General features: G+C 40.6%; 7 protein-coding genes across 15 annotated transcripts in view; 5 read left to right on the plus strand and 2 right to left on the minus strand.

Annotated features, from left to right (window-relative positions):
• Window positions 1-237: 237 nt before the first annotated feature.
• Window positions 238-4,020, plus strand: zfp36l1b (ZFP36 like 1 zinc finger CCCH-type b). The gene is made up of 2 exons (XM_085937004.1): window positions 238-433; window positions 1,462-4,020. Exons 1-2 carry the CDS (start codon window positions 383-385, stop codon window positions 2,170-2,172), a joined length of 762 nt encoding a protein of 253 aa, XP_085793130.1. The 5' UTR covers window positions 238-382; the 3' UTR covers window positions 2,173-4,020.
• A 106-nt stretch (window positions 4,021-4,126) lies between these two features.
• rad51b (RAD51 paralog B) lies at window positions 4,127-6,999 on the minus strand. Of its 3 annotated transcripts, none has more exons than XM_085936998.1 (10): window positions 6,797-6,999; window positions 6,583-6,696; window positions 6,394-6,495; window positions 6,181-6,317; window positions 5,983-6,102; window positions 5,529-5,712; window positions 5,094-5,136; window positions 4,838-4,956; window positions 4,684-4,762; window positions 4,127-4,605 (listed from the first exon to the last, which is right to left on the minus strand). In XM_085936998.1, the coding sequence occupies exons 2-10, from the start codon at window positions 6,664-6,666 to the stop codon at window positions 4,523-4,525; spliced, it is 951 nt and encodes a 316-aa protein (XP_085793124.1). In that variant the 5' UTR covers window positions 6,667-6,696; window positions 6,797-6,999; the 3' UTR covers window positions 4,127-4,522. The 3 variants fall into 3 exon arrangements, with proteins under 3 accessions (XP_085793124.1, XP_085793122.1, XP_085793123.1); XM_085936996.1 differs by having other exon boundaries at window positions 6,792-6,999; XM_085936997.1 differs by having other exon boundaries at window positions 4,684-4,779; window positions 6,792-6,999.
• A 93-nt stretch (window positions 7,000-7,092) lies between these two features.
• On the plus strand, window positions 7,093-9,677 carry nus1 (NUS1 dehydrodolichyl diphosphate synthase subunit). Its single transcript, XM_085938229.1, has 5 exons — window positions 7,093-7,628; window positions 8,040-8,171; window positions 8,345-8,497; window positions 8,668-8,767; window positions 8,960-9,677. The coding sequence occupies exons 1-5, from the start codon at window positions 7,241-7,243 to the stop codon at window positions 9,048-9,050; spliced, it is 864 nt and encodes a 287-aa protein (XP_085794355.1). The 5' UTR covers window positions 7,093-7,240; the 3' UTR covers window positions 9,051-9,677.
• A 497-nt stretch (window positions 9,678-10,174) lies between these two features.
• Window positions 10,175-13,930, plus strand: slc35f1 (solute carrier family 35 member F1). Of its 2 annotated transcripts, none has more exons than XM_085938227.1 (8): window positions 10,175-10,366; window positions 11,606-11,781; window positions 11,883-12,010; window positions 12,344-12,503; window positions 12,592-12,748; window positions 12,896-12,954; window positions 13,026-13,180; window positions 13,254-13,930. In XM_085938227.1, the coding sequence occupies exons 1-8, from the start codon at window positions 10,269-10,271 to the stop codon at window positions 13,482-13,484; spliced, it is 1,164 nt and encodes a 387-aa protein (XP_085794353.1). In that variant the 5' UTR covers window positions 10,175-10,268; the 3' UTR covers window positions 13,485-13,930. The 2 variants fall into 2 exon arrangements, with proteins under 2 accessions (XP_085794353.1, XP_085794354.1); XM_085938228.1 differs by having other exon boundaries at window positions 12,902-12,954.
• A 278-nt stretch (window positions 13,931-14,208) lies between these two features.
• serinc1 (serine incorporator 1) lies at window positions 14,209-18,134 on the plus strand. Of its 2 annotated transcripts, XR_015068958.1 has the most exons (11): window positions 14,209-14,349; window positions 14,950-15,111; window positions 15,250-15,443; window positions 15,542-15,621; window positions 15,761-15,898; window positions 16,013-16,182; window positions 16,259-16,349; window positions 16,475-16,616; window positions 16,710-16,934; window positions 17,151-17,364; window positions 17,581-18,134. XR_015068958.1 is itself a non-coding variant. In XM_085938091.1 (10 exons), the coding sequence occupies exons 1-10, from the start codon at window positions 14,311-14,313 to the stop codon at window positions 17,287-17,289; spliced, it is 1,380 nt and encodes a 459-aa protein (XP_085794217.1). In that variant the 5' UTR covers window positions 14,209-14,310; the 3' UTR covers window positions 17,290-18,134. The 2 variants fall into 2 exon arrangements, 1 of the variants encoding a protein (XP_085794217.1); XM_085938091.1 differs by having other exon boundaries at window positions 17,151-18,134.
• A 2,038-nt stretch (window positions 18,135-20,172) lies between these two features.
• On the minus strand, window positions 20,173-24,474 carry hsf2 (heat shock transcription factor 2). Of its 3 annotated transcripts, none has more exons than XM_085937278.1 (12): window positions 24,270-24,474; window positions 23,655-23,763; window positions 23,011-23,135; window positions 22,698-22,822; window positions 22,544-22,619; window positions 22,405-22,466; window positions 22,248-22,329; window positions 21,937-22,070; window positions 21,592-21,855; window positions 21,365-21,464; window positions 21,223-21,289; window positions 20,173-21,130 (listed from the first exon to the last, which is right to left on the minus strand). In XM_085937278.1, exons 2-12 carry the CDS (start codon window positions 23,683-23,685, stop codon window positions 20,829-20,831), a joined length of 1,368 nt encoding a protein of 455 aa, XP_085793404.1. In that variant the 5' UTR covers window positions 23,686-23,763; window positions 24,270-24,474; the 3' UTR covers window positions 20,173-20,828. The 3 variants fall into 3 exon arrangements, with proteins under 3 accessions (XP_085793404.1, XP_085793402.1, XP_085793403.1); XM_085937276.1 differs by having other exon boundaries at window positions 24,093-24,473; XM_085937277.1 differs by having other exon boundaries at window positions 22,248-22,326; window positions 24,093-24,472.
• Window positions 23,679-24,526, plus strand: part of mcm9 (minichromosome maintenance 9 homologous recombination repair factor) — a 34,478-nt gene continuing 33,630 nt past the window's right edge. The window contains exon 1 of one of the 3 annotated variants that reach the window (XM_085937270.1): window positions 23,679-23,848. The gene's annotated coding sequence lies outside the window, so the exon portion shown is untranslated. Of the gene's footprint in view, window positions 23,849-24,374; window positions 24,398-24,526 lie in introns of those variants that run through there. The other 2 variants (XM_085937271.1, XM_085937274.1) reach the window with 2 other exon arrangements.

Raw genomic sequence — 24,526 nt, forward strand, 5'->3', positions numbered from 1 at the left:
GGCGGACACGCCTTTGTAAATGAATGGGAGCAGACACGCAATGACAAGACGGATACCGAGATAGTGTTTTGACAACTATGGGTAGTCGTCAGAAAACAGAAGAAAACTTACAAACAAATTTTACACATTTTGATCGTTTTTATTATTTTTATTTTAGTTTCGACCATTAATTCATTCTGAAGATTGGCCTCTAGAGGCGCTGTTTCCTCCCCGGCTGCTGCGTGCAGCTTCGCAGCCGGAAGGCCGCCGCGACCGTAGCTGCCTGCTGAAAAGGAACTGCGCAGCGCCGCTGCTTCAGGAAAGGTGCTGTCTGTTTGTGGGGAAGCCAGCACACAAACCTGGACTTTTACAAATAACCACCACCTCTTCGTAAACATCTAAAATGACAGCGGCCAGCATTTCTCCTCTCTTCGACAGTGAATTTTCCGACAAGGTAAATGAGAGCGATCGCGGACCGAGTTTAGAACAAACATGCTAACGTTAGCATTGACACTTTTCTGTCAACTAAAATTAAGTCGGGTTACGGAACGGACAAAAAAAGACTTAACATATTTGTTACACGTGGTTACGCGTTACGTTTCCTCAATAAGGTGAGCACAACCATTAGTATGTGATGGTCGCTTTAGTGTGTAATCTTTACGCAAAGTTTGCAATATCACATCTGATGACATGAACAATGTTTTTGGCGCTAAATCTTTTTTCGTCTGTGTCATTCAAAGTTTTACTTTAACTTTATTAACATTTGGGCTAGAAACTAAAACGAGCCACAAGTGTTACAACTTAATTGACTGCCAGTGTCCAGCTGTTTAAACAACGCCAGTGTGACGTAACAATTCGTTTTTAGCTGTTGTCTATAGTGGACGAGGTAGCATTGCCAATATTTTTCTGGCCATCGCGATTTGAGCATAAATTGCAATTTTTTTTTGTTACTTTGAAGGTGATATTTTGATTGTGATTTATCACCTTAATTCGTTGACATTTACACGGATTTTTTTCGCTCATTTTTTAAATAAAAAAAATGTTGCTCACCCTCAAACACAACTTTCTCAGGCTATAATATGTTTTATTTGCTAAAAAATAATAAAGCTGATCAATTTGAACATTAATGATCTTTTCTTTGGCATGTATTCAATGAAAAATAGGTTGAACATAATTTGCAATTTTTTTCAATTATGTTTAACACAACGCCCCAACTTAAATAGAATTGGGTTTGTATTTAATTGAAAAAAACCAAACTAAATCTACCGGTCACATTTGTGTAAGTGGATGAAAGATTTCCTCATGCTGTCTCATCCTTTACGTGACCATTAAGAGACAGCCAGAAGTCCCAACGAATATTATTTGTTGACTGTCAGTCCTGCAACAACAAACACAGATGTCATGCAGTGACTAGGAAGTCAGGCCCTCGTCTAGGCTGCCATTTCTAATCTCTATTTCCCCATCTTTGCCTTCCGCTCTCAGACCAAGATGTTGAACTACAACCAGGTGTGTGCCGGCGGAGGCGTCCATGTCAATTCAAGCCGCTACAAGACCGAATTGTGCCGGCCCTTTGAGGAGAACGGCTCCTGCAAATATGGAGACAAGTGCCAGTTTGCCCACGGCATGCACGAGCTACGCAGCCTGACCCGCCACCCCAAGTACAAAACCGAGCTGTGTCGTACTTTTCACACCATCGGATTCTGTCCGTACGGCCCTCGCTGCCACTTCATCCACAACCCCGAGGAACGCCGCGGACCTCCGGCACTCCCGGGCTTCAACAAAATGGCTTGCCCTCGCCTCCAGCACAGTTTCAGCTTCGCGGGCTTCCCCAGCTCTAGCAGTTCACAAAATAGCCCCACCTCGGTCACCCCGCCTCCCACTCGCTCCACGGAAGACCTGACCGAGTGGTCCAGCAATCCGTTCACCTACTCGAGGCAAGAGATGAGCAACCTATTTGGCCCCAGTTGGGGGCCCCCTTCTGCCAGTGAGCCTCAGCTTCCAGCCCCACTCTCCCCCACCATGCCATGCTTTTTCCAGCCAGCCTCAGAGGGCCCTCCAAGCCCTCTCAGCTCTTTGTCCGACCAGGAGGGTTACCAGAGCAGTCTTGGCAGTCAGAGTGATTCCGAATCCACCCTCCTGGATGCATCCCGCCGGCTTCCCATCTTCAGCAGGCTCTCTGTTTCTGATGATTAAGATGATTTCTTAAGACCACTCTCCTCCTCCCCTCACTTCACAGCTCTGTTTACAGAATTACTGGGATCACAAAATCAGATGCCTTCTCTTTTTTTGTACCCCCCCCCCCCCTCCCCCTTTTCAATTGCAGTCAAATCGATTTAACAAAATGAACAATTACTAACCCAGTATCGTGTCCATGCGCAACGCCCCCCTGGCCGGTGCCATGTTGAAATGAATGTGAACCATTGTGGAATGTAGCTCCGATTTTCTAAAGCAGTCAAACGCACACTCGGTAATGAGCGAGGGCAGCGTGTGAGTTGCATATGTTGGCGTTGCCACAACTTTTTAAACCTCCCTGTTAAAGCTCAGTGTTTCATTTCTAAGGATCACCTCAGCTAAGTGAACAATAGGACATCAGTGGAGATTAGATTGTTTCTTTGTGTGTTTGTGTCTGTTGAAGCCAACAATTCTCCTCATCAAACTTTGTTTCTTTAAAAAAAAAAATGCTGAGGCTGCAATCTTGTAGATTTATGGTGGACACAAACGCATCATTTATGTCGATTTCCGAGGAATTTGATTTGACACTCGCGTCGCTAGTAGTTGCCATGGCTTATGTTTTGATTCAGTTATTTGATCATTGAGCCCCCGTGATGCCTCTTAGTTTTCATTCCGACATGTTGAGCAGTCGTTTATGGTCTCTCATTCATTGTGGAGATCATGTCTTAGTTGATGTCCTTGTCAGCCTAAGTGCTTTGGTTGATTTCCCCCCATGTTCATATCTATTGTATATTTATATTAGTATCATTATTATTATTGTCTAGTTTATTCCATAAAGCCCTAAGCGTATAGGCTTTGGTTGTCACTGCTTATTTAACAATTTCTATTTATTTCGGATCTTAAGCATTTTTACGTTGTATTTATCTGTTGACGGAATAATAGTATATATTTTCTTTTGTTAAATTATGATCTTCCATAATCGTAAGATTGTGAAATCAATTTTCTTTTTTTTCCCTTTTTTTTTTTTTACAGTAATATATTACACTGCAATGACATTTATTTTTGTTCTACTTTGTTTTGGAAAATTAATCTAAATTTGAAAACAAAGTGTACAAAGGTGTAGCATTTTTATTTATTTAACTTTTGCTCCTCCCATGTGTTGGACTCCAGGTGGATTTTTTTTTTTGTGGTCTGAAGGCACAAATGCATTGCCAGCTTGTGCAGGTGGTGTTCATGTTCTATTACCACAGTTGGAATTTTGCACTAAATATTTGGGAAACATTCTTGTGCCTCTTGACATGAATCTACAATCGAGAACAATACATTTGCTAACGGAGGTAAAGTGACCAATGCTAGATAAAGTTTTTTTTTCGTAAATGAGTCCAGTTTACTTCACCACCTGCATCATGCATTGGCAAATGTTGCTCTAGAATGTAGACTGGTTCTGCAACAGTCCTGTCATCATATCAGTCATTTTGAATCGGGATTCATGTCATGTGATGCATCTCGGAGTCTAGAGAAACATCTCAGCTAATATTGAGAGTAAAACAAGCTTGCCTTTTTTTTCCCTCCTCACTCTCGCACAGATGTACTAGCACTTTTTGTCTTGATAATGATGATGTAAAGGTTATTTTTGACCACTCTTTCCCATGAAGTGCCTAAAAAAAAAAATACATTCCAGGTTTCCCAATTTTCGTGCCTTCCTATTTTTATGGTATGAATGCTAAAAACCTAAAATGTATTCCTATAGGTAAAGAGGTTAACAGCATTGGAATTCAACTGCTGCTGTTCACTACAGTAGTATCTTTAATGGTTTATTTTGTGATGACAGATTGCAGTTAAAACCAATAAAAATGTGTTTATATTGGACGTATAAGTGTCTATTTGTGAACAACAAAGCAAAGGTTCAAAGGTTGTCCTTGATAATATTGTCTGAGCCTCAAGAACGTACTGATCATTGAAAGAAATCACAATATTAGGCACACCAAGTTTTAATTGACATTTTATTTGAATGAGCTACACATTATCCTTGAATGAAAAGTGTATGTGACACCAAAAATATGCAGCCAGACAAACAAAATGGAAGGGCCACAAATGACACCATTGTTACCTAATTGACAAACCCTGAAGGCCCCCCCCCCCCACCATGGGAACTGAAGTCATGGGAATGGGTGCCTAGTAACAGCCTGTCAAAGCCTGTTAATGATCTGAGTACCACGAGTTGTTTTGTCTTGACCATAACCAGTCAATCATCATCCTCAATATTTTTCTAGATTAGTAATTAGCAAGTGGAATAACCAAACAGTTTTGTATTTTTTGTTCTTTTATTGCATTATAACTGTGGTCATAATTTTTATTGCACTTGGAGCATCTACTCAGATTGTATCGCAGTTCTCACTCTAATAGCCTGGAGGCTGGGATCAGTGCCCTCATAAAATGTCTCATTATCATTTCCTAAAACACACAGAATAAATATCAGCAATTAAAAACGCTGTCAAGCACCAAAAAAAACAAAAAACAAAAAACCCTCACCATCGATACAGATTCCTTCCTTCCCGATAGTGTAGTTCATCACAGCAAAGGGAGCCATAGGTGACTTGGCGACCAATAACTGGATAGAAATACGTTCTAATGAAATAAAAAAAATGAATTAGCAAAGGTATAAGATTATAATTCGAAATCCCACCTGTCTCTTAAATCCATCGACATATTGAATGATAAATCGTGTGTTGACAATGTGACTCCATGTGTTTCCCAAAGCTGCTGTCACAAAACCTGAATCCCCCTCAGTAGCTGAACCAGAACCTAAAAAAGACAAATAAATGCACAATGCCTCTTGAATTAGTTTATTTAGTGTGAAAGTGAGTTACGTTGGTAAATTGGTTGGGTTTATAAAGAAATAAATATCCTCCTGACAAACTAGATGGAAAAGACTTTCTTACCTTGATGCCCTATGTGAGTTGTGATCTGGTTAGTTAGGACTACCTGGGGAAAGAAAACAAATCCCCAAACCTATTAAAAATGGTCAAATATGTTATATTGTTGAATATAATTAAATTCAACACTATTCATTACAACTTTCCATAAATTTATTGATTTATTCATAAAAAAGGCTTTGGTAGTTAATTCTCAGAACAGCAGCTGTTGGGCGATATGAATATTTACAAATTTTACCTGAGTACCAACTCAGACAAGTGTGTAATTGTATTCATTGCATTTTAAGACCAATGCTATTGGAAAACACCATTGCCATCTAGTGGTCATTATATGGTATTACACTTGCAGAGACTGTGATAATGTGATGGATCACTGACATGCATTGTTTGAAAAAAAAACACCCACCCCATTACCATTGCAGAACAATGTGTAGTACTTACGGCTATGTTGAATTGATGGGCCAAATATTTGAGGGTACTAGCTTCTTTTCCCAGCAGGTTGCTACGGTGCATGAGGTTGCCAGGTAACGTTGTGTCAAATTCCTTTCGAACCACTGAAGCAACTGAATCGAGGATTATCAGCCCCGCTCTGGTTGAGATAATGATCTCCTCCAATCTCTCCAGTCTGGCAATTAAAATAAATGTGTTTAGAAACTAAATGTGATATTCCGTAAATCTCAGTGTTTTGTGCGACACAAAATATATAGCATTGTAAATTTTATTTCCTGTTGGGGGGGGGGGGGGGGGGGGAATTTTAATGAGAATAAATTGGATAATAAATATATAAATAAATTAGGAACTAGTTGTGATTTTTTTTTACAAGTCTACTGACATGAATAACAATGTTCAGAATGGTTTCACTTCTCAAAATTAAAATGACTCTAGTATGATGTACCTGCAGAGGACATCCTTGCAGGTCATCTCCCTGAAGATGTGGACCCGACCTGCCATCTGCAGGATTTTCTCCTTAGAGTTGAAGTAATCTGGGAATTTATTCTGTGCAATCTCCACCAGCCTTAGACCACACAAAGTCAATTTGATCACGAGATAAGTTATCATGCTAACTCATACAGTAGCTGACTCAATACGTAACCTTTCAGCAGAGAACGCAGACTCGGTGTCGATGTAGATTACACTGCGGTCCAAGCCGCCCAGTTCTTTCGGCAAAGTGGCCACAACGCTCAGCATCAAACAAAATTGAGTTTTCCCACAACCAGAAGGTCCTGTTACCTGTAAAGAGTATCATAATCAATTTTTTTTTCCTCTTTCCTCTTATTTTTTTATACTGTTTATTTCTTTGGTGCACCTCTGTAATGGTTCCACATGGAAGACCTCCTCTAAGCACTTTGTCCAAAGGAGGGATTGAAGTCGAGAAGCAAGAATCTGAACGTTTCCAAATCTCCCAGACCTGTCCGGGAAAAAAAAAAAAAAAGTTCTAAAGTATTACAACAATATTAATTTGTTTTTGGGAGAAGGTCTGTGCTTTTGAACTCACCGTGGTAAGTGGAGGAGCAATGGCCTTGCTCACAGTCTCCAACAAGCCCAAAGTTTTCTGGTAACTCAATCCTGCAGCATACATCACTTCATATGCTGTGTGCGTCAACAAATCCTGTGGAACAATAAAATGAAGAGTTAGACATGGTTTTCATTCATGCACATCATGCTATTAAAAAGAAAAAGCATACCAAAAAAATTGAAACGTACCTTACAGTTTTCTATTTTATGTCGTTTAAGTTGTTCGCATAACTCGGGAGAAATTCCGGCTCGTTTTAACGTTCTTGACGCCATTATTATATTTTTGGAATACAGTATTTTTTTTAACCCATTCTAATTTTTAAACAGTTAAAGCAAATAACATTACGATGAGTGCATCACTGGTCTTCTTCGTTTCATATTGTATTTCCTCGATCGATACCAGACGAATGAAATCAGCGATGTAGAAAACACGCCCCCTTTTTGTAATGATGTCACGCTCGTCTCAACCAATCCGCGACTTACGTGTAACTGAGGGTTCAGAGGTCAGAGGTTGACAGCGCGAAAGCAAGATGGCGGCAGGGGGGTGACATCGGCAAGGATTTGTCAACCAATAATTTACGTAGACAAAATAGACTTGTACTGCACTTATAATATTTTAGAATTAGTCAAGGATATTAATGGCGCTGTTGTACAGTCTATTCTGGCGGCTCTTGCTGTTCCTTCTTCACAGCAACAGAGCACTCGTCTCCTGGCTCCGTGTGCGGCTTCGGAACTGGAAGGGGCTGTTGTGGGAGCGGGCGATGGCCACATTGCTACTTCCAATGGCCATGGCTGGCTTCCAGGACCATCGGAGGAAGATAAACCATAACCCCGACGCTAATGGGACTGCTGGAAACTGCAATAGCCGGCACCGGTGGCTGACTGACGGCAGGTCTTTGGAGAAGTTGCCGAGCCACATCGGCCTGTTAGTAGCTGAAGAGGAGCCCAGCTACACGGACATTGCCAACATAGTTGTGTGGTGTATGGCTGTTGGTATATCCTATGTCAGCATCTATGATAACCACGGTAATGTAAATATATCTCCTAAAGAGCTACTGATGTGATATGTGGTTGACACTAAATGATAGTTTCCCCTTCTTAAGCATTTCTTCCCACAAAATGTTGGAATAAATTGGACACAAACAAACATTTATCCTATGCATTCTAAATAACAGTACTGAAAAGATACAATGGCAAAAACATCTCTTAAAATAGATGACGGAACATGCCCTTCAATTTCTTTGGAGTTAATTCAAAATAACTTGAAGTTATTGAAATATATCAACCACTTGATTAAATACCATAAATGTCGATAGACGGTCCATTACTGAATGATTTTAGGTTCTGAGATTTGTAGCCTTGCTTGTAGTTAAAAAAAAATAATAATAATCACTTGAAAGAACAAATATTGACAGAGTTGTTTTTTTGTTTTTTCAGGTATATTCAGGAAGAACAACTACCGTCTTCTCGAGGTGATTTTGACACAACAACAGCATCTCCTCGGTACAGAGGGCTCCAAATACAATGTGGAGTTCCTGAGTGATTGCACCGACAAACAACATAATAATGGTAAAAACTATTCTAAACTGCTCCAGTCCCTTGATGATGACACACTGCATTATGTAATAGTGTACATAATCTTTTATTACCCCACATATTCTGGAGTGAAGGTTAAATCAATGAAAATAAGAGGTCAAAGGAGGTATCATCCCTTTAAGTGGAAAATGTTTGGTTTTTTTCAGTGCTCTCGTGCAAACCCACAGTGAAGGTGTTGTCCCCAGAAGATGGGAAGCAGAGTATTGTTCAAGCTGCGCAGCAACTCTGTCGTTCTGTGGAAAACAAAGAGAGGAGCTCGAAAGACATCACCGTCTCCATGCTTGACGCATTGCTCAGAGGTAATACTTTTATTTATGAAAAGGAAACTGCTTCATATCCGAATAATGATTTGCAAAGCACTGTATTTTTATTTATGATATGCACAGCGTGTCGGTTTCATTGGAATTGAGACTTCTTCTCGTTATTTTATGAATAACATAACCTAACTTATAGTATGTTGATTTGCCAGAGTCAAAGAATATTCCAGATCCAGAGTTGGTGGTGAAGTTTGGTCCAGTCAACAGCACATTGGGCTTCCTGCCCTGGCATATCAGACTCACAGAATTCATGTAAGACTTATGTTTTTTTTTTTTTTTTTTAATCAAATTATGACATATTCACTTAATTTGTATGTAAAACCAATTGATGGACATGTTTCTAGTATTTATATAAAACCCATGGTAATTCCATATTGTATTGCAAATACTTGTAAATTGTTTCTGCATATATTTTCTTGGATTCTAAGTATCGGCCTTTTTCAGCTCCCTGCCGTCTCACAGAAACATCTCTTATGAGGACTTATGGGATGCCCTACAACGTTATGGTGAATGTCAGCAGCGCATGGGCCAGTGACGTACAGGCTGGTCTCAAATTCATCACAAATGACAAGTTCAGGGGTTCAAACGTTCAAGACAAGAAGGCTTGAGTAAGACTGTGACCTTTCATGCCTCTGTCATGACTTGAACCCCCCCCCCCCCCCCTCTGTCCCACACTCTGGGCTTCTCCTGGATTGCTGCGACAGTGAACAAAGCCAGGAGTCAGAGCCGATCGCTCACTTCCTGCCACCAGCTACTACAATAAACTGAAATTCCAAGGCCACTGCAGCATGTTCTTTGAGCCAAGAGAAAATAGCCCTCTGTGACACATAACATGATGAGAGAACTGTCTGTCCTCTGTGTTTGCTGGAATTCAATCTCCAGCTGCTGTTTGTCACTGAGGACTTCATTTTGCAGCAACAGAATATGAAACCAGCCTTTGTGCCACGTCGTTGAAATCTTGCTTCATTTTAGAGAGAACATATTCAAAACATGAGAGGAAGTGCTGCTAAGGGATTAAGTGATTCATTGTGTAAATTTAAGAAGTTCATGTGGCTCTATGTGTTCATGCCCAAAGTCATTGTGTTAAAGTATGGTTCAAGTCATTTTTACTTAAGGCTTCATCTTGACTCACCAGACCTCTGAAATAAAGAAATGCACTGTTTTTTTTATTGCTTGTGTGCTTTTGCTTGACCCACAACGGCACTTACAAAAACAATTATGTAACAATAATATCGTTTTAGCTATGGACAAAATTATGAAAATCTGAGTATACTGGTTGCCCATTGAAATGCATTAAAAAATTGACATTTTTGTAAATCCTAAAACAAAATACTACAGAAGATGCTGACAATATTAAAAAAAATAATCTGTAATGTGAGTATTTGGTGATTTAAAAATATGCATAGCACCACAATCAGTAATCCTCAGTAAATTAAACAATAAATACACCAAGTATTGCTTTCTTTTTTTTGACAGGGGCGGTTACAGCTATCTTCCAGGCGCTACTGAATACAAGGGCGCCCCTAGTGGTAAATTTATTCTACTGTCCACATAGGTCCTGGCTCTCGTTTTGCGGTTTCAAAGGAGTCACTCACAAACCTAGAAGCCGATGTGGTCCACCTGGACATCATCTGAGCTCTTCAACCTGCAACTCTGAACATAGGAGGCTCTTTTTTTTTTTTCTTCTTGAGGCCATTGCCCATCTTCTCCCATCATCCACGAAGCGGTAATGTTCTGATCTCTCCCCCTCGCAATGATGATTTCCGTCGTGTCCACTGTGGAGAGCCTTCCCAGGGGCACGGGGACCCCGGCACCGAGCGTGTACCAGCGGATCAGGAAGGTCTTGAGCAGGTATGGCGTGCCCGCGCTAGCATCCTTTCACATCTAATTGACGTTGACAGTGGTCGGCTCCTCACTGCAGGAGGCTCCTTTTGTTTCAACCTGTAACATCACCTGTCATGTCGTTTTTCTGCAAAGCTTCATCATGTGCAACAGATGTTAACAGAAACACGTTGCGTACACGTCACGCGTGATGTTCAAGTATATTTCACGCACAGATTTGCACGTCTTGTTCGGGTTGTCAACCTGCACCTTTTGATTGTTAAAAAAAAAAAAAGGCCATTGTTTTATTTATTTAATGACATGCAAACTTGTTTCTCAACATCTTAGTGAACCCATGCGTGCACGAGTACACGCCAAATAACTCCCCTTCACTTTCTTACCATCTGCTCTTTTTGGCCCTGGATGATCTTGTCTGTCTTCAGGCGGTTGGACAGACTGCAAGCTGAGTTTGAGATCAGCAAAACAGGCCCGTGGCATTGAGAGTGTGTGTTCGTGCCCGTGTCAAGTCATTTCAGTGGAAACCTCCAAACATGAATTATAAAGTCTTAGAATAAGTGACTTGAAAGACACATGAATTGATCTAAAATGTGCATAGATTATATTATTCGTACACATTCTGTGCTTAGAGAAGATCAATAACCTAATTTAATCACAAGGCATCCTTCCAATATGTAGTTTAATTTTTTTTTCACATGCTTGTTTTTGCCATACTCTATCTTACAGCCACATTCCTCAAATATGCACAGAAGGTTGTTTGATAACTCTAAATTGCCCATATTGACAAGTCACTGAGGCCCCAGTCACTCCACAAACGCTCATTATGGGGGACAAAAAAAACCATCGTCGAAATAGAGCTGCTGCAGTACTGTAAGGTTTCTTCCGGCCACTAGAGGGCAGCAAGCTATTTTTTGATTAGTTAATGTTCCGTCAATATTTTTCTTCTGGATCATTTTTTTACGTGGATCTCGTATCGCATTGCCAACTTTCCCTCTGTAAGTAGTCCCATTTTATTTATTATTAATTGTGTTGCTAGTGTTCGCTGCACATTAAGTTTATCATTATTTATTATTTAATTATGCTAATTTTGTATGTTTGCAGAGCTCCTTCCTCTCTGTCAATAAACTTTGTTAATTAAAGGCATGCATATTTTTCCTAATAATCCTCTTTGTTTTTATTCTCTTACAAATCTATAATATGCAACTTGACACAGGACTCAAACATGATTAATTTATCTCCTGTTTTTTGCAGGGATCTATTTGTGACATTGGCCTTGGGTCAGGTCCTGTCCTTGTTAATTTGTGCCATTGGCCTGACTAGCAAGTACCTGGCTGATGACTTCCATGCTAACACACCAGTGTTCCAGAGTTTTCTCAACTACATCTTGTTGTTTCTGGTCTACACCACCACGCTGGCAGTTAGGCAAGGTACGTACAAAACATGCAGACGCAGTATTGCGACACCTTCTTATAACCGCCACCCAAAAAAAAAAAAAGAACATTGAAAATAAATGTCTCCATCTCACCAGGTGAAGGCAACTTACTGGCCATTTTGAAACAGCGCTGGTGGAAGTATATGATTTTAGGTTTGATTGACATCGAGGCCAACTACCTGATACTAAAAGCTTACCAATACACCACGTTGTCCAGTGTACAGGTATTTTGTATTTACTGACTGTAGGAATAATATTGATGTGGCATTTGCTGACCTTACTGACTCAAATTTCCAAGTCGTAAAATTCAATAATGTTCTCATTTTCTCTGGAGGAGCATCCATTTGGTGACAATGTGATTTATAACTGTGTGATAAGAAATGCAGTGTTTCTTGAAGAGGTTTTTAAGTAGCCGTTAAATCACTTTAGCTGTATTATGCGGGCCTAATGAAGTAAATTACACTCTTCTAAATCGAGATACAATACAGTGCAAAAGTGTTTGATTTATTGTTTGAGCAATGCTCGATCTCAATTTTTGTTCTTTCTCCTCCTCTCAGCTGATAGACTGCTTTGTCCTCCCAGTGGTCCTACTGCTGTCGTGGTTCTTTCTATTGGTGAGATACAAAGCCGTCCACATTGTAGGCACATTATTGTGTCTTCTGGGTATCGGATGCATGGTTGGAGCTGATGTCCTACTTGGCCGGCAGAAGGGTCTCGGTGAGCCGACTCAAAAACACAGTCAGTTTTTATGTTTTTCCATAAGGATGAAATAAGTCATGTATTTTCTTCATACTTTATTGTTTAGGGGAACAAAAGTTGTTTGGTGATATGTTAGTTCTGGGTGGAGCAACTTTGTATGGGATCTCCAACGTCTGTGAGGAGTATATAGTGAAGAACCTGAGCCGTGTGGAGTTCCTGGGCATGATGGGTCTCTTTGGGTCGTTTTTCAGTGGCATCCAACTGTGAGTAATAAATCAATCTGTGTTTAAAATGTAAATCTGAATATTATACAAATCATATTTCATTTCTGAAGATGAAATGAGGATGCAAAAATTCTGCTCCACAAATTGTGATGCACATAATTAGTCCTCAGGAGTTTGTCTATTGAGTTACAGGGCCATTATGGAACACAAGGAGCTGCTGAAGGTTCCTTGGGACTGGCAGATTGGCAAGTTTTGTCCATTTACCTCTCTGTTGGAGTTTTACATTTCTGCAAGTAAATCATTGTTTATGTCACAGGTCTTCTCTATGTGGGCTTCAGTGCCTTCATGTTCATCTTGTACAGCTTCATGCCAGTGGTCATGAAGAGGACGAGTGCCACCTCGATAAATCTCTCTCTGCTCACAGCTGACCTCTACAGTCTTTTGTGTGGCCTCTTCCTCTTTCATTACAAGGTATAGGCTAAATAAATAATCATATTCAAAATACATATTTTTTCTAAAACTATGTTTCGCTTGTGTGTTGCAGTTTTCTTGTCTCTATTTGATGTCATTCTTCTTGATTATTTTGGGCCTGGTGGTTTATTCCTCTGCATCCACCTATGTGGTTCAAGACCCCCGAGTCTACAAGCAGTTTAGAAACACAAACAATCGTCCTACAGACTCCCTCCAGTCCAGTCATCGAGTTTTAGAGCCAACTGTTGCATACACCAGCTTAAGTCCTGAGTCAGGGGGGGAACCTACTTTACGTGTAATTTAGGAAAGTATATGACCTAAAATACTCTCCTTAAAATATTGTTGACTGTTGGAGAGTACCGGTGGATATGTGGGATGTTTTGGCCCACAGTTGTGAGCGGGTAAAACTGGATGATCACTTCCAGGCGTTCTTCTCTAAAAGGAAATGAAGCTTCAGATCCCTTTGACAAATCATTGTACACAACTTTAACGTGTACCTGAAAGAGACTGAATGTTATTATAAAGACTAGCCTCTACAGTGGTGAATGTAAATTATTATGTACATAGTTGTAACAGTATTGTTAGCTTTCTTTTTAGTTCTTTGAAAATCATACTCTTCTTGCTTGATGAGCGTGTGTTTCTGTATTATTATTATTATTTTGTACATTTTACAGTGAAGCCATCTGCTCAAACAGAACTACATGGTCATTATCCATTACTTGAGGTCTTACAGATGGAAATGGAAATAAAAATTTGTACCGTATAGTAAATACGTTTTCTTTGTTTATTTACAATGAAGTTTTGAACACTGAAGGTAAACACAAACATGCATTTAACACATAAGCACGTTTTTATGTTCAAATAAAAAAAATCTAAATAAATTTATTTGTTTATTATATTAATTTATAGTGTATTTAAAAACGTATCCATGGTGAAAAAAAAATGTCACTCCAAGTCTGAAGAGTACCTTTGTGGTCCTGTAGGGGGCAATATCATATATGTACACACTTGGGAAACGACACAGAGCAGTGAAGAAGAGTAAACGACCGTACGTTAAAATCATCCATCTTCTGTTTAGAGACTCGCGGCCATCTCCGAATCCGAGTTAAAAAGAGTAAACATCGACCATCATGGGAGCCGTTCTGGGCTTGTGCTCCATGGCGAGCTGGGTATGTAACACGTTGATAAATGATATATTTCAATAACATAATCATACGTGTCAGTATTTATTAGTAGTTTATTTCCCTTTCTCATTTGATGGCATGACTGTGCAATAACAAAAGCAAAGGCCGTGTGATTTTTACAGTGACGCAGGTCGTTATTGCTTACAAAATGGTGACTTTGGTTATGTATCGAATGTAAAGTTTCAATTATATTGTAAGACTGATGTTTTTAGTCTGGTTTTCTCTTCAAGAATACAAAACCGAAACAAACGACGTCGATTAATGTAACGACATCCGGGGGCTCTGTAGTGTTTGTGTTCGTACATAACAAGCGGTTTGTTTTATTTTTCTTCAATTTGTTAGTTTTTGTCGTGTGTCGTAAACGGTCAACAAGAATCGGCAATGATGTCAACAAAGCAAGCTGATACGAGGTTGGCTATTGCGACACAGCAGCCATGTAAACAAGTCTGCAACAGTTTATTAACGGCCTGACATCAGACTATATTGAGACTCACTCGCTACCCTGACATGCGATTTATAACCTTATCGTGACGTAATATTAGCTTTAATAACTTATTTTCTCATTTAATAACCTATTTTCTCCAGATCCCGTGTCTGTGCGGCAGCGCCCCCTGTCTGCTGTGTCGCTGCTGTCCTAGTGGAAATAACTCAACGGTGACTCGCCTCATATACGCTTTCTTCCTTCTGCTGGGAGTGGGAATTGCTTGTATCATGCTGATGCCTGGCATGGAGGAGCATTTGAAGAAGGTAATGAGTGTGATGAGGACATTGGTAATAATATAATCATGTCCGCTGTGTACTTGCCATTATATAAAATACAGACACGATTATAACTTGGAGTTGTAATGACAATACGATGTAATGATTGTTCATGCTTTCTTTTAGATTCCAGGATTTTGTGAGGGAGGAACGGGTTCATCCATCCCTGGCGTGAAGGGTCATGTGAACTGTGACGTGCTGGTTGGCTACAAGGCTGTGTACCGCGTTTGTTTCGGCATGGCGATGTTTTTCCTTCTCTTTTCTCTGCTAATGATCAAAGTCAAGAGCAGCAAAGACCCCCGAGCTGCACTGCATAATGGGTAAGACCCCAGACAGAGGAAAAATAAGCAACATTTCTATTGTGTCTAATAGTATCTTGAACATTTGGAGGAATTCTGTAATTCATTTTGTTTTGCAGGTTTTGGTTCTTCAAGTTTGCAGCAGCTGCTGCTATCACCGTTGGAGCTTTCTTTATCGCAGAGGGTTCTTTTACAACCGGTAATTTTACCTGTTTGTGATCTATCCACAGTTTGGAGTATATTTATCTCTGATTGGATTGTACATCTTAGTCTGGCTCCAAAATCGGGCAAATTTGTATGACAAGTTTGGGGAAATAACCTCTTTTTTTTTCCTGCAGTCTGGTTCTACATCGGTATGGCGGGTGCATTCTGCTTTATCCTCATCCAGTTGGTTTTACTTATTGACTTTGCCCATTCCTGGAACGAGTCATGGGTCGAGAAGATGGAGGAGGGTAATTCACGCTGCTGGTATGCAGGTATGGCCCTCAAACAAATAGAAAGATTAAATTGAACATTTCATAGCTGTGATGAAATTAAGGGGAAAAAAAAACCCATCAGGCTCTAAGATTACTCTTTGCTTATATTTGCAGCCCTGCTGTCTGCCACTGCTCTCAACTATGTGTTGTCCATGGTGGCCATTATCCTTTTCTACATCTATTACACCCACACCGATGGATGCACTGAGAACAAGGTCTTTGTCAGCATCAACATGTTGCTCTGCCTTGGGGTGTCTGTTCTTTCCGTCCTGCCTCAGATCCAGGTAGCCATCACAGAACACACACACTTTTTGACACGCTATACATGATCTAATGTTTGTTGTGTGTGTGTGAGTGAAGGAGTCCCAACCTCGATCCGGCCTGCTGCAATCCTCTCTCGTGACTCTGTACACGATGTACTTGACCTGGTCCGCAATGACCAACGAGCCTGGTAAGAACTCGAGCATAATTTGTATGATAACTATCAGGACTGTTTGAATAAATGTAACAAATATGAGCAAGTTTCAGTCATGTTTTGTTGACTTTTCAAACCAATGTCCAATTCTGGTTTCACAGATAGAAAGTGCAACCCGAGTCTTCTGGGTATCATTGGGTTGAACACCACCACCCCTTCGAGTGAGGACCATGCAGTCCAGTGGTGGGACGCCCAGGGCCTTGTGGGATTGATCCTCTTCCTCATGTGTGTCCTCTACTCCAGGTAAGGGAACAAGCAGTTGAGCTCTTAAAATGGACGCACCCCTCCCTCGTCTCTTTGTGTAGACTGTCGCCCGTCTGTCTTTGGTCTTTGCAGTATTCGTAACTCGTCCAACGCCCAGGTGAACAAACTGACTCTCACGAGTGATGAGTCGGCTCTGATCGAAGACGGACCTCAGGCTGACAACTTTGAGGAGGGCGATGCGGCCAACCGGGCTGTAGACAATGAGAAGGACGGAGTCACCTATTCCTATTCCTTCTTCCATTTCATGCTGTTCCTGGCTTCACTTTACATCATGATGACTCTCACTAATTGGTACAGGTAAGTAGTTGGAATGGCTAAGACTCACAGAAAGGGATTCAGATCAAGGTTATTGTAGCTAATGAAAACCAAATGAAAGACTATGGGAATTGAAAATAATATTTTTGGAACAAAAATGAAAACGCTTGGAAAAGCTACTTTTAAACTGCATCATCCATCCATCCATGTATAATATTGCAAAGGCAATTGAGACAGTATATTGTGTTCTCCCTCCAGCCCTGACTCCAACTACGAAGCCATGACGAGCAAATGGCCCTCTGTGTGGGTGAAGATCTCCTCCAGCTGGATCTGCATCGCTCTCTATGTCTGGACGCTGGTGGCTCCACTGGTCCTGGTCAACAGGGACTTTGAGTGAAACACACTCATCGTCCCCCACCGCTTGCACATATTAGCCTCGCTTGTGTTCTGTTACTGCAAAGCCCATAAAAAAGTAGGTGTGCTCGCTTCTGCTGGTTGGTAAATGGGATTTTATTTCAGCTTTTAATTTTTCTTTGCGTGCGTTCCATCTCTAAATTGCAGGAGAGTCTCTCTGCTTGTAATTGTGACTCGAAAGCAATGTGTTGTGGTTCCTGTTGTAAATATATTCACGCATGTTTCCCAGTTCTTTCTGTTAAAACTGTTGCATGCTTTTACTTTAAAATCTTAGGTGACAGCTGCTCAAGAATTTGAGGGGTTTAATCATTATTTGGACAAATGTGGAAAGTCTGGAAGTGAAGTCATTCCCGTTATGCTGGAACAGAAGGAAAAAAAAAAAAGATTTCCAAAATAATCCCAAAAAGTACACTAATTTGCTGACTATAAAATGCACCAGTTAAAATTAGACGAAAATGTTGTTGTATTTATATTACAGTTTGAAATATTTGGTGAAGAATGTTGCCTGGATTATTTAAATGTTTTAAATATTTTTGTCCGTAGTGTTTATCATCCAAACATTGACTAACTGTTGTTGTTGAAATAAGCAGGTCTCCAGAGCAGCTGTGATAGTAACTAGTTAGCTGCCTCCACATACAACTGATTCCTAATTTTAGATATAATTAGCTCTACCTTTTGATTTTCAACTTTTGAAGTTTTAGTGTTATTTTTTTCCACACTCTGCACTTGTCAGGTATTATGGCTATAACCTCTGCTTTGATCCAAATCTGACTTTTGAAATGTTAAGTGTATTGTAACGATTTAATAAAACAATAAGCCGAAATGGAACATGATGTATTGTTATACACTAAGGTTTCACCAGACTTTACTTTGACTGCAAAGGTTTTGTAAACCAAAAGCAATGTGATGGAACAGATGTTTATATCTAGTACGTCAGTCTTTGGAGCAGCACTACCAAATAAGCTAACAGACTTTGAGCGAAAGTTAACCTGTGGTTCATGCCTTATGAATTGGTTCATGTAATGACTCCAAGCAACCGCAAGATGGCAGTGCCCCCATTCACTCCTATATAACCCAGCGTAAAATGAACATGTCCAATTTTCGTTTTCGACCAGACGTCCTCCATGTACAATACACTACATAATAAAAAGGTCGCGTTTCCCAGGCAAAATGTCAGAATGGTTTATAACTTTACCCGATGAGCGAGAGACCATGGTTCGAGTCCGACACGAAGCAGACTATGAGCAAAAGTTTGCATAGTGTTAGACTGCGGTTCATGCTTTATGAAGCGGTTCATGTAATGATGCCAAGCTACCGCAAGATGGCAGTGCCCCCATTCACTCCTATGTAACCCAGTGTAAAATGAACATGTACATTTTGCCTTTTCGGCCAGACGGCCGCTATGTACAATACACTACCAAATGAAAAAGCCAAAATTCCCCGGCAATTAATTCAAACGCCTTTTTTTTTTTTTCTTCTAGTGACGTCATCACACAAAGAGTATAAAAGGCGTCAAGTAAGCGACCTCGCCCATTCTGTCACTTACTCTGACAGCGAGCGCCACGCTGCTCTGGTCGCTCCGCCAGCCGCACTCTCTTCCAGAAATGACAAGGTGGGTGTTCAATATTTGTTAATCTTTTAAAACTAACTGCTTTTGCTCTCTTTCAGCGTCAACTTGCACTTTGGGCGTGCTTCCATCTTGCAAGCATGCAAGCTAAAAAGTTTGCAGAAGCTAGCGTTAGCAATTAACATCTTCAACGACCACCAAAACGCATTTGTTTGAATGTAACATGTACCTCCCTCCGGACAATGAAATGAAGATGACGAGGGAGACGTAAAACAAGAAATAAAGTTTGAACATAAATGTTTACTAAAATATAATAATAATAAAAGTACATTTCAAACCAGCAATCTAATGTGAAATTGCAGTAGATATATTGGATAACAATATTTCGGCGTGTATATGCATACACCTTATTAAAAAACTACTGTGTGTTATAAAATAAAGATTGCCCAAAGAGAAGCATAAGTCCCACGGAAACCCAGCGGGTCGTAGAACATTTACAAAGTGTCATTCGGGGGGGAAATAGAAAATGCACTAAGTGCCAAACCCCATTCATTTACAACGGCGTGTCCGCCAGACGGCGACATTTCCCTAATCTCCCCCACTGTAACGGCGCATCCTTTCATGGAGTAAAGTTAGTCGTTAGATTGGAGAAAACGAGCACAAAAGAAGTGCTCTTTCAGTGTGTAGTTCTTTCTTTCCTTGGCAAATCGTTGATCTCCATTCTGGATCACGTTCATTCACTGAATTGTTCACGCAAAGGAGCCGCAACGCGTTCGATGACTTATACGTTGATGCACGGGGAAGGAAGTTGACTCATTGACTCATTCCCTCAGTGATCCGTTCGTTCTTGCGATGAACTGGAAATGGAAATCATTCACTGACTCGTTCACTCCCAGATCCGTTCAGTAGTGAACGGGAAATGCAATTCACGACTCGTTCGTGAACAGGAACTTAAGTCATTTTCTTCGTTTTGTTTTACGGCATGGTGCCACCAGCTTCAATGTGCATGACTGACATCTACTGGTTGAAGTCATATGAACTGAAAAAAGAACGAATCACTTTAGGAAGTGATTCGTTCACTCTCGTTCACTGAAAACATACGTTCTTTTGAACGAATCGGTCACTCACGAGCCGACACTTGTGCAGCAAAACGGTTTCACACAAATCCGCCATCTTTATTACTCGGAGAAACTTTTGTTGTCCAAACAACTCAAGGATTTTTGCATCTCCTTTTGTACTTACTAAGCTCATTAAAATAGCTTTGTTCCAGTTGTCAAGAATGTTATGAAAACAAGTCCAAGGGAATTCAGAGAAGCACGCCTGACAGTGACTCTTAACATCAGGAATGTTGCTTTATGAGAAATGTTGTGGAAAGACAATGAGAACAATAAACAAAATCTAACCAGAATAAATATAAGTATTTACAGTCTATTTGCTAAGGAGAGCTTATCAGTATTTTCTTTTAGCTTTTGACCTGACTGCGGGGCCATGTCGGGGCCATTTTACACCAGCTACAGTTTGTGCCACGTACTTAAGCATAAGATGAGAACAGGCTTAAAACCAATCCAGACCAACAACAAACGTGAACAAATAACAGAAAAGGTTTCCCTTTAACAAAGCACAAGACAAGTTCCAGCTTCTCAAGAGAGAGATGCCCCCAGTTTGTGAACTGTGCCCAGTTTGTAGTCATGGTGAAGAATGTATGAACAGGTGGAAACTAATCCTGGAGTTGACCTGACATTTAACGGCTGATGCAACTCTTAGAAGAAGCAGTGCAATTTCTTTTTCACATGGCAACAAAGCCTCATGTAACAAGTACAGTAATTATAAAATGTTAGCTTAATTTCCTTTCATAACCGGTTCAGTGTAAAAGCCTTATCGTTGAAGGCACACACTGCAGCTAGAGGGGGGATGCAAGATGTCGTAGGGACAAAACAGTATCGTCGCCTCCATGCTTACACCCCATCCATCTCGGGGCAGATGGCCTGAGGGTCGCACAAGTAGAAAAGGGTCTCTTCGCTGGCTTCGGCCTCTGTTAGAGGCTCCAGGCGGATGAGGGAGCTTCGGACGGGCTGCTTTGACTCCACGCTGCTGTCCAGCAGCTCTGACGGCGGTTCTGACCCGACATAGGTGGTTAAAGTGGAGGAGAGCTCTGGCTGGGTGTTGCTCCCTCCGCCCACCTCCACTTCTGCAGGCGTGGTACAGCCATCCAGGAAGGCCAACAGCGGACAGGAAGTGTACTGAATCAACTGCTTGTCTGAACGCAAACAACAAGGAATCAATATGAAGTAAGCAAACAACTATCCCAAGTGTGACCTTAAGAAGTCAAATGTGAGGAAACCCACTCACCTGTGTTGTTTTCCATCAGCTTGCCGTTATTTGTCTGGGCTGGGATCTGTTTGGATGACGCACTCTCCTGGAAACAAGAAGAAATCGAATAGATTAGGATGCTACTTGAAGATTTAAGTACCGGTAATGTATTATATTTAACCTCCAAAGTATCAACGTCGACGCCCGGTTTTCCATACAGCATGGCCTGAAAATCCTCAAGACTGCAGTCAATGCTGTCCAGATAATCCATTAGCTCAAGTCTGGCAACAGGGACAAATACACCAAAAGAACTTGACTTTCTCCACAATTTTTTTATGACAACTTCAAATGCCCAGTCAGAATAACGTCGATTTGTCAAAAAGATAGCAGACATGACTGTAAACCTACTTGCCCAGGAGGTTAATATTCTGTGAGATGGCCCCATTTTCCTTTAGTATGGCGTCCATTATCATGACGGGGTCATCTAGACTAAGACCGGATGATTTATTGAGCTGAAGAGCGCTGCTGGTCGGTCTGTTGCTATCCAATGTGCTGCTTTTCGGCTGTCCCACGTCAGGTTCTTTGACGTCTTCGATGCAGATTGTGCTGCCCTCTGCCTCGGCTTCCAGCACCGGGCAGTCGTCTAAATCTACTTCCACTATTTCAACGTCACTGAGGAAATCAATTCGTTGAATAATATATTTTTTTTGTATACGTCGCCGAATCGTTAAAATGTTAGGTCAGTTGACTCACCATAGCTCGTTGTTTCTGGGTGAGCCATCTGTGATATCGGTGGCTCTCTCTACGTCGTTCTCCGTGAAGTCGCAGATGATGATGTCATCTAGTGCGTCAGAGGCCTTAACGCTATTCCGACTGCTGACAGGTGACTAGTAGGTCAGAAAAATCAACCTCATGAAAAACAATTACCGAACCACTCTAATTATACAGAATCACTAGTCACTAGATTACACATTTGTCATGACTTGAACATTTATAGACTGATAGACACAAATTTCTGAAATGTAATAAATGTTTATTGTGCGTGTTAAATTGCTGGCACTGACCTGCTCTACACAAACCTTGTCATCGTAGATCTCGTGAATATATTTGGTCTTCTTTCCATTACTGTTCATGAGACTGGGCCTGCTTAAAAAAAAAAAAAAATTAAAAAAGCCAAGTGTGTCATCAAATATTGCAATTCATCTCTACTTGAACACTCACCTTTTGCGCTTTAAATTCAGCAGGTGGTTGTTTTGTACCAAAGTGACAATGAAATGTACTAGCTGAAAAAGAAACAAAACCAGGCCCAAGTTGTAGTCATTAAGAAGAAACACCATGTAAAGACCCACATTTACAGTACCTTCTTGATGACTTGCTGCTGCTGTGCATGCTTCTGCCTTAAATCAGAGATCTCTGTCCACAGAGCTTCATTCTCCCTAAACAAGAAAATTAGTGTGAAAGAAAAGTAGGCTTAGATGAGGAATCCAACCCAACTTTCTGGAGGCTGCACTTACCTCTTCAGTGTTGCTAGTCTGACGTCAATGTTTTCTTGCTTGCTGTGAACACTCTGAAAGCTGGCCAAGATCTTGGACAGGTCTTCTTGTCGAATTTTATTTTCTTCGGGACGTGTGTTTGAGACCTAATTGATAGATTTTGACCCCGCCCAAGAAAAACACACAGAAATGACAAATTCTGTTCATCTTTAGCAGTTTCTCTATTTGGCTGATAACATGACAGAATTAAAAGACCAAAATCAATGATGAGCTACATGTATATAAAAAATGCCCCTTTTGAAAACGTGAACATAAGAAATTCAATAACATTCACCTTTCTCTTGATGTTCTCAAGCAGGTCATCCTGTCCATGTTTGAAGTAAGTGTGCTGAAACTCCACAGGCCCATCTCTCTCCTGCTTGATGCCTTGGTCAATGTGCATCACTTTACGGAATCCATCTGAATTTACAAACAAAACCTATTCAATATTGTCACTATTAAGCCAAAATGAACAATATGAAATGTATTTTGATAGAACAAATATATAAAAATCAGGCAGATGGTTAAAATAACTCAACGATTACAACAATTAAAGTAGATCAGAATTTAATTCATTGTACAGTAGACACTGAATTCAAAGGACGATTATGGAGTACTTCTTTTTTTAAATTGACCATCATCTTCAAAAAAAAACTCCAAAGTTTGTGTGTGATCGTGGTCGTAATCGAGACCTCCCGAACCTTCAAAGCTCAAACACCCACCGCACATTCATTCGCCCTTGATGCAATGTTGTATGACAAGCAAGGGATTTTGCTAACTAATGTTCTACTACTTCTCTGATATCTTTACAATAGTTTCTTTATTTTTCCTCCTATACAAGAATAAACCTATAGCATTTCCAAGTTGTTTCACTAGTCTCTGAATTCTCGCGATGTTTGGAGTCGCTAACTCAGACGAATGCAAATAAAAATGTCTTACACATATTGAGCTGCCTGATGAAGCTGGCCATGTTGTTGTGCTTGAAGAACTTTGGGAGAATTTCCTTGGCAAACCGCTGCTCATCCAGCACCAGGAAGCTATTGCCCTCCTTAAAAACAAAATTGGGCATTGTAAAATTATTTTTTGATGCGTCCTAATGTAAGACGGAAATGACTGTTGACTCAGCTAAATTTGTGAGCATACAGCTTTGACACTACAATGTTCCTTGCTAGCTACTCTCAACCGTTCGTGTACACGTTTAGCTGGTCAAATAAAATCCCACGTTCGATTTATATAACGTTTAAATTTGACAAGCCATGTTACTCGTTAACTTGGTAACAGTCACAACAATTCAATACAACTATCCGTGTGCTATTGTAGCGAGCACCTGTTTTTTGTTAGCTTCTCCAACAAGCAGGCTAATTCCGCAGCCATTACCTGACTCCAGCAAATAAGTTCATTCGTGTCTGCATCCTCGACCAGCGTCCACAACTTGGTGAGGAAAGCCGGGACGTTTGAGTTGTGTTTCATCTCGAAACCTGGACGGCTTTGACGAAATATTCTTGGTTTTCGTTTTTTTCGAAGGCTTTGGGGGGATGCGATGCGAATGTTTACCGTTTTGTGGACGAGCCTCCTTCAACTTCCGTTTCTAGTGCTTTGGTGCTGATTGGTCAGAAAGGAGTTTTACGTAACAATCCTCACGTGGGATTCCACGCGTGGAGCGAGCTCACGAAATGTCGACTGTAGCGTATGATTTATTTTTCTTTTATTTTATTTTGACTCGACTGAGCCGCTTTAATGGGTCACTGTGTGCTCATGTCTGTTTAATCTTTAAAAATTGACTTTGAAAATTTCCTATTGGGCGCAATTGT

The sequence above is a fragment of the Syngnathus leptorhynchus genome, chromosome 18, assembly GCF_054491065.1.
Source record: "Syngnathus leptorhynchus isolate UIUO chromosome 18, UIUO_Slep, whole genome shotgun sequence".
Lineage (NCBI taxonomy): Eukaryota > Metazoa > Chordata > Actinopteri > Syngnathiformes > Syngnathidae > Syngnathus > Syngnathus leptorhynchus.

Coding starts and splice junctions, on each gene's coding strand:
- nus1 (XM_085938229.1), top strand. CDS start 7,241: ATGGCGCTGTTGTACAGTCTATTCTGGCGGCTCTTGCTGTTCCTTCTT. Junction 8,498..8,667: donor GCTTGACGCATTGCTCAGAG/GTAATACTTTTA, acceptor TTGATTTGCCAG/AGTCAAAGAATATTCCAGAT. Junction 8,768..8,959: donor ATCAGACTCACAGAATTCAT/GTAAGACTTATG, acceptor GGCCTTTTTCAG/CTCCCTGCCGTCTCACAGAA.
- rad51b (XM_085936996.1), bottom strand. CDS start 6,875: ATGGCGTCAAGAACGTTAAAACGAGCCGGAATTTCTCCCGAGTTATGC. Junction 6,697..6,791: donor ATAAAATAGAAAACTGTAAG/GTACGTTTCAAT, acceptor ATTGTTCCACAG/GATTTGTTGACGCACACAGC. Junction 6,318..6,393: donor CATGTGGAACCATTACAGAG/GTGCACCAAAGA, acceptor TACTCTTTACAG/GTAACAGGACCTTCTGGTTG.
- zfp36l1b (XM_085937004.1), top strand. CDS start 383: ATGACAGCGGCCAGCATTTCTCCTCTCTTCGACAGTGAATTTTCCGAC. Junction 434..1,461: donor ACAGTGAATTTTCCGACAAG/GTAAATGAGAGC, acceptor TTCCGCTCTCAG/ACCAAGATGTTGAACTACAA.
- hsf2 (XM_085937276.1), bottom strand. CDS start 24,185: ATGAAACACAACTCAAACGTCCCGGCTTTCCTCACCAAGTTGTGGACG. Junction 23,764..24,092: donor AACTTATTTGCTGGAGTCAG/GTAATGGCTGCG, acceptor TTTGTTTTTAAG/GAGGGCAATAGCTTCCTGGT. Junction 23,136..23,654: donor CATCAGGCAGCTCAATATGT/GTAAGACATTTT, acceptor TTGTAAATTCAG/ATGGATTCCGTAAAGTGATG.
- slc35f1 (XM_085938227.1), top strand. CDS start 10,269: ATGATGATTTCCGTCGTGTCCACTGTGGAGAGCCTTCCCAGGGGCACG. Junction 12,504..12,591: donor TGGCCGGCAGAAGGGTCTCG/GTGAGCCGACTC, acceptor TTTATTGTTTAG/GGGAACAAAAGTTGTTTGGT. Junction 12,749..12,895: donor TTTTTCAGTGGCATCCAACT/GTGAGTAATAAA, acceptor TTGTCTATTGAG/TTACAGGGCCATTATGGAAC.
- serinc1 (XM_085938091.1), top strand. CDS start 14,311: ATGGGAGCCGTTCTGGGCTTGTGCTCCATGGCGAGCTGG. Junction 16,183..16,258: donor CCGTCCTGCCTCAGATCCAG/GTAGCCATCACA, acceptor GTGTGAGTGAAG/GAGTCCCAACCTCGATCCGG. Junction 16,617..16,709: donor ATGTGTGTCCTCTACTCCAG/GTAAGGGAACAA, acceptor TGGTCTTTGCAG/TATTCGTAACTCGTCCAACG.